This window comes from Rhinoraja longicauda, chromosome 17, assembly GCF_053455715.1.
Source record: "Rhinoraja longicauda isolate Sanriku21f chromosome 17, sRhiLon1.1, whole genome shotgun sequence".
Lineage (NCBI taxonomy): Eukaryota > Metazoa > Chordata > Chondrichthyes > Rajiformes > Arhynchobatidae > Rhinoraja > Rhinoraja longicauda.
The window spans coordinates 4,178,307-4,192,512 of NC_135969.1; the positions used below are offsets into that span (position 1 = coordinate 4,178,307).

Genomic DNA, 14,206 nt, shown 5'->3' on the forward strand with positions numbered 1-14,206 from the left:
ATCAATGTAAAATTGTCCCTAGTGTGTGTTGGATAGTGCTAATATGCGGGATCGCTGACCGGAGAGATTACGTGTCTTGCATAGAATGATGGTAGCCTGTGGCCACAGATTCTTGATCGCAATTGAATAGAGTTCAGTGACCTGGCCAGAGCATATGAGAAAATATCCGGTATGCTCTCTTTGGACTGACGTAGTTTGCACTACCTTAACTATATAAAGTGAAGGACAAATTTGGGTTTGGCTTAAATTGGAAAGAAAACAAAAGGGAGATAGATTACTGTTCAGTTAGTTTAGAGATACAGCTTAGAAACAGGGCCTTCGACCCACTGCCCACGCACTGGCCAGCAATCCCCGTTCATTAACACTATCCTACATACACTAGGGACAATTTACATTTATACCAAGCTAATTAACCTACAAACCTGTACGTCTTTGGAGTGTGGAAGGAAACAGAAGATCTCGGAGAAAACCCACGCGGTCACGGGGAGAACGTACAAACTCTGTACAGACAGCACCCGACCCGTAGTTGGGAGCGAACCCCAGTCTCTGGCGCTGTAAGGCGGCAACTCTACCGCTGCGCCACCGTGCCGCCCATCCTGGCCCGTACTGGTCGGAAGTATCATCAGAATTGAAGAGAATAACCTGATTGTGGTTTTCATTTTTCTTCTCTTCCCCTCTCCCCCCCCCCCCCCACAGTTACTTACATGCAAAGAACATCATTCACAGAGACATGAAGTCAAACAGTATCCTTTTGATTTGATCATTCACCTTTGCTCCTGCTTCTTTAGAGTGACTCAGTAAGATGATGCAGAGCAAATGTGATACCAAGCAAGAGGCTTCCCAGCGTGGGTTCACCAAAACACATGGAACTTGTCTCCCAGCACATGGGTCAATTATGTTGTTTGCAGCGTGTCCTCCTCTCGCTTCCTGCACTGTGCTGCTTTCACACTGATGTACCTCCTTGCTTCATTGTTGGCAGCTTGGTTGACCAGAATCAGAATCAGAATTACCTTTATTGTCATCCAAAAAACAAGTCTTTCGGACGAGATTTCGTCACCCACTGTCCAACAGTAAGAGCAATAAAATAAGCAATTTCACACACAATCACAAACCAACACACAAAAAAAAAAAAAGAAACATCCATCACAGTGAGTCTCCTCCAGTCCCCTCCTCACTGTGATGGAAGGCCAGAATGTCATTTCTCTTCCCCTGCCGTCTTCTCCCGCGGTCAGGCTGTTGTACTTGCTTCGTTCCAGGCCGCGCCGGACGGTGAAAGGTCCGCTCGGTGGACGTTGATTCTAAAAGCCATATCAATTTGAAATTGACTATTTGCATGTCTAAATCCCATGTGTTTATATGGGAACGTGGTGCAGCTAAATTTTCATCTAAATGCCAACAAGTTGACAAGGATACAGATTCAGGTGAGAGTAATGGAATTTATGACCGCGTCATTTATATATATATCACAAACAACACAGGTCCCGGTGCTGCGGGGCTCCACTGGTCACTGACCGACAGCCTTTCACCACAACCCCCCGGCTTCTACCGATATGGCGGTTCTGAATTTGTACGAGCATGTCGCTGTTAATCTCGTGCATCTTAACTTTCTGGATCGCCATACCATGGGAGACTTTATCAAATACCTGGCTAAAACCAGGCGCACACCACCCTCCCCTCGCCGATCATTATCATCAACTCCAAAAACTCGAACAAGTTAGTAATACACAACCTGCCATGTATAAACCCAGGCTGACTGTCCCTAATTAACCGATTCTCTTCTAAATGGGAATAAATCTTATCTCGAAGAATCCTTTCCGATGGCTTACGTGAGGCTCACCGGCCTATAATTCCCTGGATTTTTTCTACTTCTCTTTTTTAAAGGAACAATATTCCAGTCCTCCGGCATCTTGCCTGTGGTCAGAGAAGACGCAAAGATTTCCCCTCCAGGCTCCGGCAATCTCCTGTCTTGCATTTCTCAATAACCTGGGATAGATCCCATCAGGCCCTGGGGATTTATCCCCCTGAATGCTCTTCAAGAGCCCCAACACCACCTCAAACTCAAACTTTCCATGCATATTATTGTCCTCAAGTGATCTCTCTGCCTTCCACGTCCTTGGGTGGCACCCAAGATGGCGCCCACAGCGGCGACCATTTGTGTGCTAGCCACAGAAGCAGGTCTACAAACTCATATCACAATCACTCCAGACTCTTAAATCTCCATTCCCACAGCAACACTTCTGACTTTAACTAAGATTAAACACCTTTCAGATCTGACCTTACTTCCACTCCCAGATCCCTGACTGGATTTTGCTGACTTTACCTTGCACTAAACATTATTCCCTTATCAAATATCTATACGTTGTACATGTATTGACTGTAATCATGTAATGGCTTTCTGGATCGCCATACCATGGGAGACTTTATCAAATACCTGGTTAAAACCAGGCGCACACCAGGCTGACCTGATCGAAACTCCCGCGTCACGGTGGTCAAAGCTCCTGCAGCTTGGAGCTCCCAAAGTCAGTCTCCCACCAGAGACCGCGAGCTCCGTGATGTTAAAGTCCGCAGTCTCCGGCGGTTGGAGCTCAGAGGTTGATCCCTGGCAGGGGGATCACGAGCTCCACGATGGTAAGTCCCGCAGTTGGAGCTCCCGAAGTCGGTCTCCAGCAAAGGCCGCCAGATCCTCGATGGTAGGCCGCAGTGTGGACGGAGATACGATGTGGAAAAAATTGCATCTCCGTCGAGGTAAGAGATTAAAAAAAGTTTCCCCCAACCCCCACCCCCCACATAAAACAAGCTAAAGAACTCTAAAACATACAGTTAACACATACTATTAAAACAACAAAGAATGAAGGGACAGACTGTTGGCGAGGCAGCCATTGCTGGCGCCACCCAGTGTTGGTACCTGAATTAGCATTGCAGTTGATTTTGAGGGCTGTTTCCTTGGCGGTAGGGTGGGGGGAGAGGTCAATATTGAAGGGAGATTTTCAGGAGGCAAATAAAACTGAGGCCCAGAAAAAAAGTGAACCCAAAGACCTTATGATTATAGAAGTCCATAACTAGACAGGAGAGCTCAGGTTAATTGGTGGAATGGTTAAAGACCATTTGAGAAAAGGAGAGCATGAATTTGGAGTATGATGGAGGCAAATTTTGAAACTACCTGAGAATAGATTGTAGGGTTAATTGGTTGCTATCAATTACCCTTGGAGAATCAGAGTAAAATTGATGGGCATTGATACAGGGAAATAAGCGGGAAACAGGACTGATGGGAGCCAGCTCAGACACAAATGCCCCTCTTCTATTGTAAGAAAATATCAACTTATATAAATATGTAACTAAGGCCCAACTGCTGGATATTGGGATTAAACTAAAAGCCATTATTTTGGGTAAGAATAGACTTGATGGCTTCCATCAGGGCTGTGTGTCTCCACGATTTCTTACATTGCGCTGAAACTGAAACTGAACATGTATTCAATCCAAGATACCCAGGCAAAATATTTAATTTATTTTGAGTATCTTTAATCAATTGTAATGAAGGACAAGATGGCAATATTTCCAAAGAAAATATATCATAAGAAAAGATAAGTGAATAGTTTCTTCGTATTTAGATGTGCTAATGGGACTTTATTTTTTAGCAACACCCTGCCACTTTTGAGAGATGTTATCCTTAATGGATGCTCAGATATATTCCTTCACGAAGGCCTCACTGTGAAGATTGGAGATTTTGGTTTAGCAACTGTGAAATCTCGATGGAGTGGGTCTCAGCAAGTCGGGCAGCCAACAGGATCCATTCTTTGGATGGTGAGGAATTTAGAGCTTTTTTATCGCTAATTTAATTGTTAGTTCATGTAAATGTGACTTTACATTTCTCAGAAGCATTAATATTATCCAGAGGACATATTAAACAAATTCATACGATGTGATCTTTTAATGCGGCCCATTTAACCAAAGTGAGAGATTTTTCTGCTTCAAATATTTATACATTAAGCAAGAGAATTGTTAATAATTGTTACTAATTTTGGGCGGCACGGTGGCGCAGTGGTAGAGTTGCTGCCTTACAGCGAATGCAGCGCCGGAGATCTGGGTCGATCCCGACTACGGGTGCTGTCTGTACGGAGTTTGTACGTTCTCCCTGTTACCTGCGTGGGTTTTCTCCGAGATCTTCGGTTTCCTCCCACACTTCAAAGACGTACAGGTTTGTAGGTTAATTGGCTTGGTAATTGTTTTAAAAAAATGTCCCTAGTGGGTGTAGTATAGTGTTAATATGTGTTAATTTCCGTACTATATATCTAAACTAAACTAAACACACAATAAAATAAACTAACTAGTACATTATAAAATATTCCACTCATGATCTGAGCAATTCTTTTAAAAAAACCTTCTAATAAGCCAGTCTCCAAACTTAGCATTAAACTTCCATTGTTAAAATCCTGTACATTTACACACCGATTGGTGAAAATGTCCATATGAATTCTATTAATTCTCTTATGTTTTAACCTCTGGATCCCTTTTGAGGAGTAATTGAAAAAAAACTAAGTGGTGCTTAATTATTACTGTAATCCTCTGAAATAGTTTATGGGTTGCTGCCTTTTCTAAATGATTTGCACCAAATATTACATTATAAAAAAACACACAAGTCTCGTTACCTGCTTTTCCGTTTGATGGTTTTTGAAAATAAATTTTCCACATGTATAATTTAATTCTATAGAATACTTTTACTTTTGTATCTACTTGTCCCTACGATTTATCACTGCCCTGTTCAGTTAGCATCAGATCAAATGAACAAGAAACCAGGTTCTCGGTCTGCTGGCCTTGTGTTCAGACCAAGATGAAAATTCATTTAGGGTTTCCTTGCATATTGCTACATTTGATTGTGAAAAGCAAGCACAATATTGTATTTGGTTTCCATCTTATTAAATGTTTTTATTTAAATTAATTTGAAATGATTCATGCTAAAACATAAATTGACATTGGTGTCAAAATATGGAAAGATTATTGGTGGTGGATGTGACAGCGTAGAAATGTACGGAACTATGCTCAGCGTTGTCTGAAGAAGGCATATTTTTAATTCATCTATATATTAAAACTCTCGTTTGTTATCTTGTTTGTGACTGAACTTCAGCCAAAACGGTACGCGATCGCACGGCAATTTTAGGCCCACCTTACTCACTGTTGTCACTTCTGTTGTCACTTTAGTGATAATGCAAGTAGTTTTATTGAAATCGGTGTTATATTTTTAAAGTTATTCACATTTTAAAGTTTAAAAGGAGGGGAGGGGGAGGGGAGGAGGGAAGGGGGGAGAAGGGAGAGGCAGGGTTGAGGAGAGAGGGGAGGGGGGAGGACAGGCTCCTGCACCAATGCAGGAGAGGTTTGGGCCCAACGGGTCCACTTTGTCTAGTTTGTTCTATATCTACATCACTGTTTCCCTTTCCCCCGACTGAAGAAGGGTCTCAACCCGAAAAGTCACCCATTCCTCCTTTCCAGTATTTTGTGTCTATCTTATGTTCAGGATTAATTGTTTCTGAATGATCATGATAGGAAATATAATATTTTGTAATGCTAGGCATAAGCAACTTTGTTACTTCATTTAAAGTTGCTCTGCAAGCAGTGTTCTGGAGAGCTGGTCAATGTTACAGATATAGAAAATCTACTAAAGTGTGCAATTTCTTCTAAAATGAGACAATGGAAGCAGATTAAACTGTAATCTTCGAGCTTTCATATTTTAGATCCTTTCTGAATTCCCTTAATGGAATAATGTAGATAACTTGACGAATACCATGTAAATAGCCTTGCACTGTTCTTAAAAGTCTGAAATGTTTCATTTTGATTGGAGGCTTAAGGAGCACGTTTTTCTCAGAAGGCAAGTAACTTAATGGGTATTGGAACAGTGAAATTTGACATACTTTGCTTGGAGTATTGCAAATTGATAAGGCCATATAGCTTGTAAATTCTGAGATTCATTTCTAGAGAAATAGGTATGTTCATGGTTGTTTTTGTTAACGCCCAAAATGGAACCATATTTTGGAAGTTGGTAACAGGATCCTGCCACTTCAACGTTAGGCATTTACTATCAGCAACTGAAAATGAATTTCTAACACGTGCATTACCAAAGCAGAAAGATAATTTTGAATATAAAGCAAACCTTGGTTGGTTCATGGTTGGAAACTGACTGAAGATATAGGTCACTCTGTATATAGTGTGAGAAAATAACTGCAGATGCTGGTACAAATCGAAGGTCTTTATTTCACAAAATGCTGGAGTAACTCAGCAGGTCAGGCAGTATCTCAGGAGAGAAGGAATGGGTGACGTTTCGGGTCGAGACCCTTCTTGAGACCCTTCTTCACTCTATATATACAAGTGACATCAAGGCACTGGAGGATATGCAGCAAAGACATCACAGTAATTGCAAAGATGAAATGATTGGGGAAAAATAAGGACCACAAACTATTCTCCTGAATGGAGAAGAGCAGATCAAATAAAGAATTTAGTAATGTGAAGTTCTCTGCCACATTGCGCTGCTAAATCATGTATTTATTTCCACGGCACTTAAATCTTTGCAATTCCTGTGTGGGAACTCCTTGCCTATTGCTTAAATTAGAGAGCTGCCTGGATTCTTTTGTAATATGTCTCTCTTCCTCACTTTTAAAGGAAAAAATGCACTGTGGTATTGTTGTGGTTCGGAATCTATCTAAAATAGAACAATTTTATAATTTTTATCAAAATACTAGGAATAATTTTGGAATTTGTATATTTTCTAAAGCTTGTGAAAACTTGAGTAATGAAACAATTTGGTCCATCCTCTCTTGGAATTGTTTCCAGGCGCCAGAGGTCATCCGAATGGAGGAAATTAATCCGTATAGTTTTCAGTCTGATGTCTATTCCTTCGGTATTGTGCTGTTTGAGCTGATGACAGGAGAGCTGCCATACTCTCACGTAAACAACCGAGATCAGGTAACACGACAGTTTGTTCAATCAATGTTTTTAAAGTAGAAATTGATATACATAAACATAGCACAAAAAGTAAGGAAATTTGTGTTTGGTAGATTATTTCTTTGTTGTAACAATGCTTCTTGGCAATAAATCTTATACCGTTGGAAAGCCTGTTTATTTCCCTTTTAAATGGTGCCACATTTGTAAGGAACATGCATTTGTGGGATGAGCAGCAGAGCTGAGTATGTGGGTTGCGCCCATGAAAAATCTGCCAAATCTTCTCTGCCAATGCCAAACAGCTTATTCTGCCATTCACTCTTGTTCGGTGTTGTTTGGTGGATTGGATGATTGAAGTCTGAAGAAACAAGACATATTGACAATTTAACAATTCATTCATTTAATAAACAGGAGCCTCAGTAGAGTGTGGAAGAACCATACACAGCCACAACAGCCTGGCACCTCCTCCTCATGCTGGTCACCAGCCTGGTCACAAACTGTTGTGGGATGGCATCCCATTCTTCAACCAGCATTTGTCGCAAGTCAGCCAATATGGTTGTGTTGGTCATTCTGGCACGAACAGCACACCCAAGCTGATCCCACAAGTGTTCAATGGGGTTGAGATCAGGACTGCTGGCAGGCCATTCCATCCTCTCCACTCCCAAATTCTGGAGGTAGTCTCTGAGAAACCCTGCTCAGTGGGGGCGAGCATTGTCATCTTGGAGGATAGAGTTCGGTCCCAGACTGTGGAGATATGGGATTGCCACTGGTTGCAGAATCTCATCTCGATATCTCTCTGCATTGAGATTGCCTCCAATGATGACAAACCTCGTTTTTCCAGTGAGGGAGATGCCACCCCACACCTTCACACTGCCTCCACCAAAAGATGTTACTCTATCGGTGCAGCAATCAGCATAGCGTTCTCCGCGTCTTCTCCACACTTTGACCCTATGATCCAACTGCCGTAGGCAGAATCTGGACTCATCGCTGAACATAATGTTCCTCCACATGTTCAGGTTCCAGTGCACGTGTTGCCGACACCAGCGCAAACGGGCCTGACGGTGACGGGCAGTCATGGCAGGCCTCCTGGCAGCCCTATGAGACCGGAGATCGGCTGCGTGCAGTCTGTTCCGAATTGTCTGGGCAGAGAGCCGTCGGCCATATCGTCCTGCAAACCTTGACTGCAAATCTGTAGAAGACAGCCTACGGTTTCTAAGTCTTCTTCGGGTGTCGTCTTCTTGGGACGCCCACTTCGCGGCCTGTCTCTGACATCCCCCGTTATATGGAACTTGGCCTTCACTTTGGAGATGGTACTAGGGCTCACTCCAAATAATGCCGCAACTTGGTTTTGCGGAACACCAGCTTGAAGTTGCCCTATCGCACGGGCCCTATCCAGATCAGTCAAACGTGGCATGCCGATTCTTGGAGCAGACACCTACTGACCACTGTAGCAGGGCCCATGCTCACAGATGCTGCCAAACCTGATTGTCGGCACCTGGGGGGTACCAGAAGCTCAAAACAAGAGTCAATAGCAACAGCAGAATAAGCTGTTTGGCATTGGCAGAGAAGATTTGGCAAATTTTTCATGGGCGCAACCCATATACTCAGCTCTGCTGCTCATCCCACAAATGCATGTTCCTTACAAATGTGGCACCATTTAAAAGGGAAATAAACAGGCTTTCCAACGGTATAAGATTTATTGCCAAGAAGCATTGTTACAACAAAGAAATAATCTACCACACACAAATTTCCTTACTTTTTGTGTTATGTTTATATATATTCCACACATTTTGCTCTTCTCTTTTTCTTGTTCTATTTTACAGAGGATAATATTATGTTCCGTACCTCTGGGTAATGATACAACATAATAGGAAGGGGCAGACTGGTTTGTTTATAAATTTTGTTTACTTTTTTTCCCTCTTCTCTCCAGCAATAAAACTTCATTCCATGATGAATCAAGTAAAACTGCAAGTTTAGATTAGAAATGCAGCATGGAAAGTGGTCCTTTGGCCCAACGTCCACAGATTGACCATTGATCGCCCGTTCACACTAGTTCTGTTATCCCACTTTCTCATAAGCGATAGAGGAAGAATCAGGACATGCGGCCAATTAAGTCTACTCCGCCATTCAATCATGGCTGATCTATCTCTCCCTCCTAACCCCTTTCTCCTGCGTTCTCCCTATAACCCGTCACCCACACTAATCAAGAATCTACCTAACTCTGCCTTAAAAATATCCATTGACGTGCTCCACAGCCTTCTGTGGCAATGAATTCCACAGATTCACCGCCCTCTGACGAAAGAAATTCCTCTTCATCTACTTCCTAAAGGAACGTCCTTTCGTTCTGAGGCTATGACCTCTAGTCCTCGACTCTCCCACTAGTGGAAACATCCTCCCCACATCCACTCTATCCAGGCCTCTCCCGACTAACTAAGGGCAATTTACAGAGACCAATGACCCTACTGAAGGGATCTGTTTCACAACAATCTACAGCTTGGGTGCACGTGCTGTACTTCATTTGTGTTGAGGATGCAGTTTCTTCATTCGTGTGAATCACCAGACTGGAGAGTTGACAGCTGACTCATCAGGAAACTGGAGATTTAAATTTGGAGAAAAAAGCCAAAGTAGTTAATGGGAAGTTCAACAGGCTCCTGGACATGTGGGCTGAAGCTAGTCGTATAATCCCAACCACAGCTGCAAATGAAACCGCCTAAATCTGTACAGGCTCAGAAGTGTTGCTGGAACACTCAACCCAGGGTTTAGGACTACATCTGGTGTATTAGAGTTGCTGCCTTACAGCGAATGCAGCGCCAGAGACTCGGGTTCGATCCTGACTACGGGCGCCGTCTGTACGGAGTTTGTACGTTCTCCCCGTGACCTGCGTGGGTTTTCTCCGAGATCTTCGGTTTCCTCCCACACTCCAAAGACGTGCAGGTCTGTAGGTTAATTGGCTGGGCAAATGTAAAAAAAAAATTGTGTGTAAGATAGTGTTAATGTGCGGGGATCGCTGGGCGGCGCGGACCCGGTGGGCCGAAGGGCCTATTTCCGCGCTGTATCTCTAAATCTAAATCAAAATTATCCAGCAGCAACCTATCTGTTTCACCTTTCGCTTGTCTGAAAATATTTAGATTTCTTTGCAAATTCCAAATCAGTTTTGTTGCTCTCTGAGTGCAATCTATGATGTAGATGTCAGTATTGCAGCAGAGTTAATCCTGCAATTGCACACCTCCACATGGTATCTCAGATGCAACAAGTTGTATGGAATATTGGAACTTTATCCATTGGATATTTTGTGATGCTAAACTATGAATCATTGAAACACGCTATCATTTCTATATCATTCCTGCTTTAATCACTCTCTCCAAACAAACACAATAATTATTGTATAGAACCATATCTGACACCACTGAAAATATTGTTATATCTGAAATATTTAATTATTGATGTGAGCTTTCTGAAAGATAATTCTTTCCCAGTGTCACGTCTGTTGCACTGCAAAGTCGTTTTCTACCCTACTGCCAGTTTATTTAGTCCATATCAAAAAGCAGCATTCTTACATTTTAGATTGTTCTGCATTTGTTCATCCTTCGGTATAATCTATCACGGTAAAATTTGCGTCTGTCTTTGCGATTAGATTATTTTCATGGTGGGCCGAGGGTTTTTAACACCTGACCTCAGCAAACTCTACAAAAATTGCCCAAAAGCAATGAAAAGACTTGTAGCAAACTGTATGGACAGGAGCAAGGATGAGCGGCCTCTCTTTCCTCAGGTGAGAGCGAGGAAATCAACGGATATTTTTAGCTTTAAAACAAGTCGTGGGTTTTATTGTGTATGAAGGAACTGCAGATGCTGGTTTAAATCGAAGATAGACCCAAAATGCTGGAGTAACTCAGCAGGACTGGCAGCATCACTGGAGAGAAGGAATGGGTGACGTTTTTGGGTCAAGACCCTTCTTCAGACTGATTGCCCCTGACTCAGTCTGAAGAAGGGTCTCGACCCGAAAACGTCACCCATTCCTTCTCTCCAGAGATGCTGCTTGTCCCGCTGAGTTACTCCAGCATTTTGTGTCTATCTTTGTATATTTGTATTACCTGTTATTGATTCCAAAGACACAGTTGATAAATCTGTGGCCCTTTGGAATGACAAGAATGGAATAACCTATTTTGATAAACTGAGCAAATGTTCAAAATAAGCCCTAATGAAGGTTATTTCCAGGCAAGGGTTCACATGAATTAGAAAGACATACAGTTTTATAATCTTAATGTTGAACATCCTATCATATTTCTAATTCACTCATTAGTGCAGAAGACCATTCAGTCCATTATGTCTGTTGTAAACCTGTTATAAATGCTATGCGTAAAGAACATTTTGGCTTTGATTTGTAAGCAATACGAGTTTTAAAAAATTAGCGTTGCAGATTAATAGTTTGCCTTTTACCACGAGCCTCCTATATCTACTAGTTCATTACATCTTGCAGATGTCTTAAAGTTACCGTTTTAATAATCCAAAGGACTAGAAGTGTACTTATGTAATATAGAATTCAAGATGCAGAATAAAGTAAAAACAGTGATCTGACATAACGCATGTTCAAGATTTGTTGTAAGTAGATTTCTATTGAATAGTCAAATGGATGACTCCTGCACTCTTTTAACATATTAATTGAGCTATTACGAATAATCAAGTCTTGCTCTGTGGAATTGATAGAACAGATCATGATTTCTGGCTATAATTTCATGTAACTCGTCGTTGTAATTAATGTATCTGCAAGCATTTTACAATGTTTAACAAATGAACGTTATCTTTTTTAACCTTTTCTTAAATTGTTCCAGATTTTATCTTCTGTTGAATTATTACAACATTCATTGCCCAAAATCCATCGTAGTGCTTCGGAACCTTCTCTACATCGAGCCACACACACGGAGGACTTGAATCCTTTAACCCTGACATCAACAAGATTGTTTGCTTGCTAACAACCTTCAATTGAGAACAATGCAGAAAGCTGTGCGATTATGTTTCTTTTGGGTGGTGTAGGCAACTGGTATCTGATCATTCGCAATCAATCCGGAAAGCTGCCATGGTTCAGATTTAATGTTATAACTGGTAATCCGTTTCATGAAATGTGTGGAATCCTGCTCGCAAGGCCCTTTTGCAGAAATTGTCAAACACTTGACTCAACACTTGAGTTGGTGTGGCAGTATTCTCATACCTACAAACTGCTTTACCTGCTTATCTCAGGCTTCAGGCTGGACAGTGGCACAAAATGGCTGAAAATAAGATGGGTATATTTTGACAAGAATAATATAGACTGCTACATGATGATCCAAGCAACAAAGACGACATTTCTGAAGAAAAGAAAAAGCAAATTTTAATTGATAGTACATGAAAGAATAACGTTAGACTTTTCTGATAAACCCACATGTTGATGTGATTATAAACAATTAGGTATATTTGCTTTTGTTTTTTTTTTGCTGATGAGTGGGGATAACATGATGTTCTGTTTGGATACTTGAACATTTGGTGCCAGTCCCATGTATTTTACTAAGTTAAAGTTCGCATATAATTCTGTACAAATTGCAATGTTCTTGGTTTTTCCAATTCGGAACCTTTGAAAACCTGCTGCGTTCTGTAATTATTTTCTTACACATCAAAATCCCAACCAGTTATAGATGTACTATTATGGTACTATTAAATAAAAAAATCCAATTTTAAACAGAAGGGCAAAACATCTATTTATTTGTGGTTTTTTTCCAATAATTCAACCAGGGAGCAGAGCAAGGTTTAAAACTCTTATTCCTGCATCTTTATTTTCGTAATGCGTTTCTTCAAATTTGTTAGCCAATTTTCAGTGTTATATCCTTCTCCTCCCTCCCCTCCCCCCCCAAGGTCTTAACTCCTTGAAGGAGCACAGGGGAATGGCCATTGCCATTACCAACTGTATGTTAATTCTCAGATTGAGTAACAAAGGAGACAGTGGCAGAGCAGGCTCACGTACAACCAAGCATCAAATTAACAGCTTCAAGGTTTTGTTTTGAGAGTGTGAGAGAGCAGTTTGTTTAACAACAATTTGATTTTACACTGTAAGGAATAAAATATCAAGGCAGAAGGATTCCTGCCATGTAAACATTTGTGTAACATGACAAAGAACAAAAATAGTAAAGTGAAATAGAGGCTCAAATACAACATAATGTGGCTGTTACTGTGAGATAAAGAGCTACAAACTGCAAATTAAATATTTCAAATTCTCCTTAGGAGTGGAAAAATTGGAAAGAGAAAAGAGACTTGCCTTATTGACCGCAAATACTCTTGCCAGGCTGGTAGAAGATGTAAGGAGGGAGAAACAAGCCCATGGACATTTGGGCTTCTGAAATGACTCTCGTTATAAATGTGGTGCAGGTCCACCACTGATTTTCTGGCAACTGGTGGTCTGGTATTTCCTTTAATTTGGAGAAAATTACAAAAGTGCATAATATTGCAAAATCCCTTTAGTCTCCCCGCAAATATGGCATCTAGGCTGAGTGAGGTGGCCGATGTCTACTGCATCAGGACTTCGTTGGCCGGTCGGTGAGTGGAATTTGACTCCCGTGGTCAGAGCTCTGGAATTCCGGCCTAGCTAGAGCCAGCAGATCCATTCCCACATCCAACTTCAGAGGCAGGTTTTGCCGGCCAGTATCTCAGCTCCCCGGTGGCCTAGGCGGACCGTTCTGGTACCGTTCGACTCCTCAGTGGCCTAGGTGGACCGTTCTGGTACCGTTCGACTGCCCTTGGTGGCCGTGACTTCGGTTGGGCTGTCAAAACGGATAATCCAGCATGCTCTGGAAGCAAGGGTGCCAGAAAATCAGAGGTGAACTTGTATAAGAGAGAATTTGAAAACCCAACTGATCTCTTGAAAGCACAATGAAGTAGCAGAATGGTCCTGATCTTAGAAAGGCATGTAACAAAGCAGAGTTTATAGTTGGAGATTCTATCATTCATTTAATTTGGACAGGGCAACAAAGCTAAATGTGTAACCTTTCAAGTTTGAGCTTGCTTTTTTCAAAATATTCATTTGGGATAATATTTCTGGATCCAACAAGACAGCAGCAATTCTTGATTTGGAAATGTGCCAACTTTGGTAGCCTAACCATAGTGGAAATATTAAAAAACTGAATACAGTATGATCAAATTTAGGGTTATAAAGGAAGAATTTTGTGGTTAAAATCAGTGATGTCCTGAAATTGCAAAACATACCATAAAAATGCAATAATTTCTATCTTGACAATCCAAAGAGCAACTATACCTC

At 41.5% G+C, this 14,206-nt stretch overlaps 1 protein-coding gene across 5 annotated transcripts in view; it reads left to right on the forward strand.

Moving 5' to 3' along the window:
• The window catches only part of raf1b (Raf-1 proto-oncogene, serine/threonine kinase b), an 80,727-nt gene extending 68,070 nt beyond the window's left edge, over positions 1 to 12,657 (forward strand). For all 5 annotated transcript variants that reach the window (XM_078413972.1, XM_078413971.1, XM_078413970.1 and 2 more), the window contains exons 14-18: positions 697 to 743; positions 3,683 to 3,801; positions 6,820 to 6,951; positions 10,562 to 10,696; positions 11,757 to 12,657. In XM_078413972.1, coding sequence (XP_078270098.1) covers positions 697 to 743; positions 3,683 to 3,801; positions 6,820 to 6,951; positions 10,562 to 10,696; positions 11,757 to 11,897 — 574 coding nt within the window. In that variant the 3' untranslated portion in view covers positions 11,898 to 12,657. The remainder of the gene's footprint in view (positions 1 to 696; positions 744 to 3,682; positions 3,802 to 6,819; positions 6,952 to 10,561; positions 10,697 to 11,756) is intronic.
• Positions 12,658 to 14,206: the final 1,549 nt, after the last annotated feature.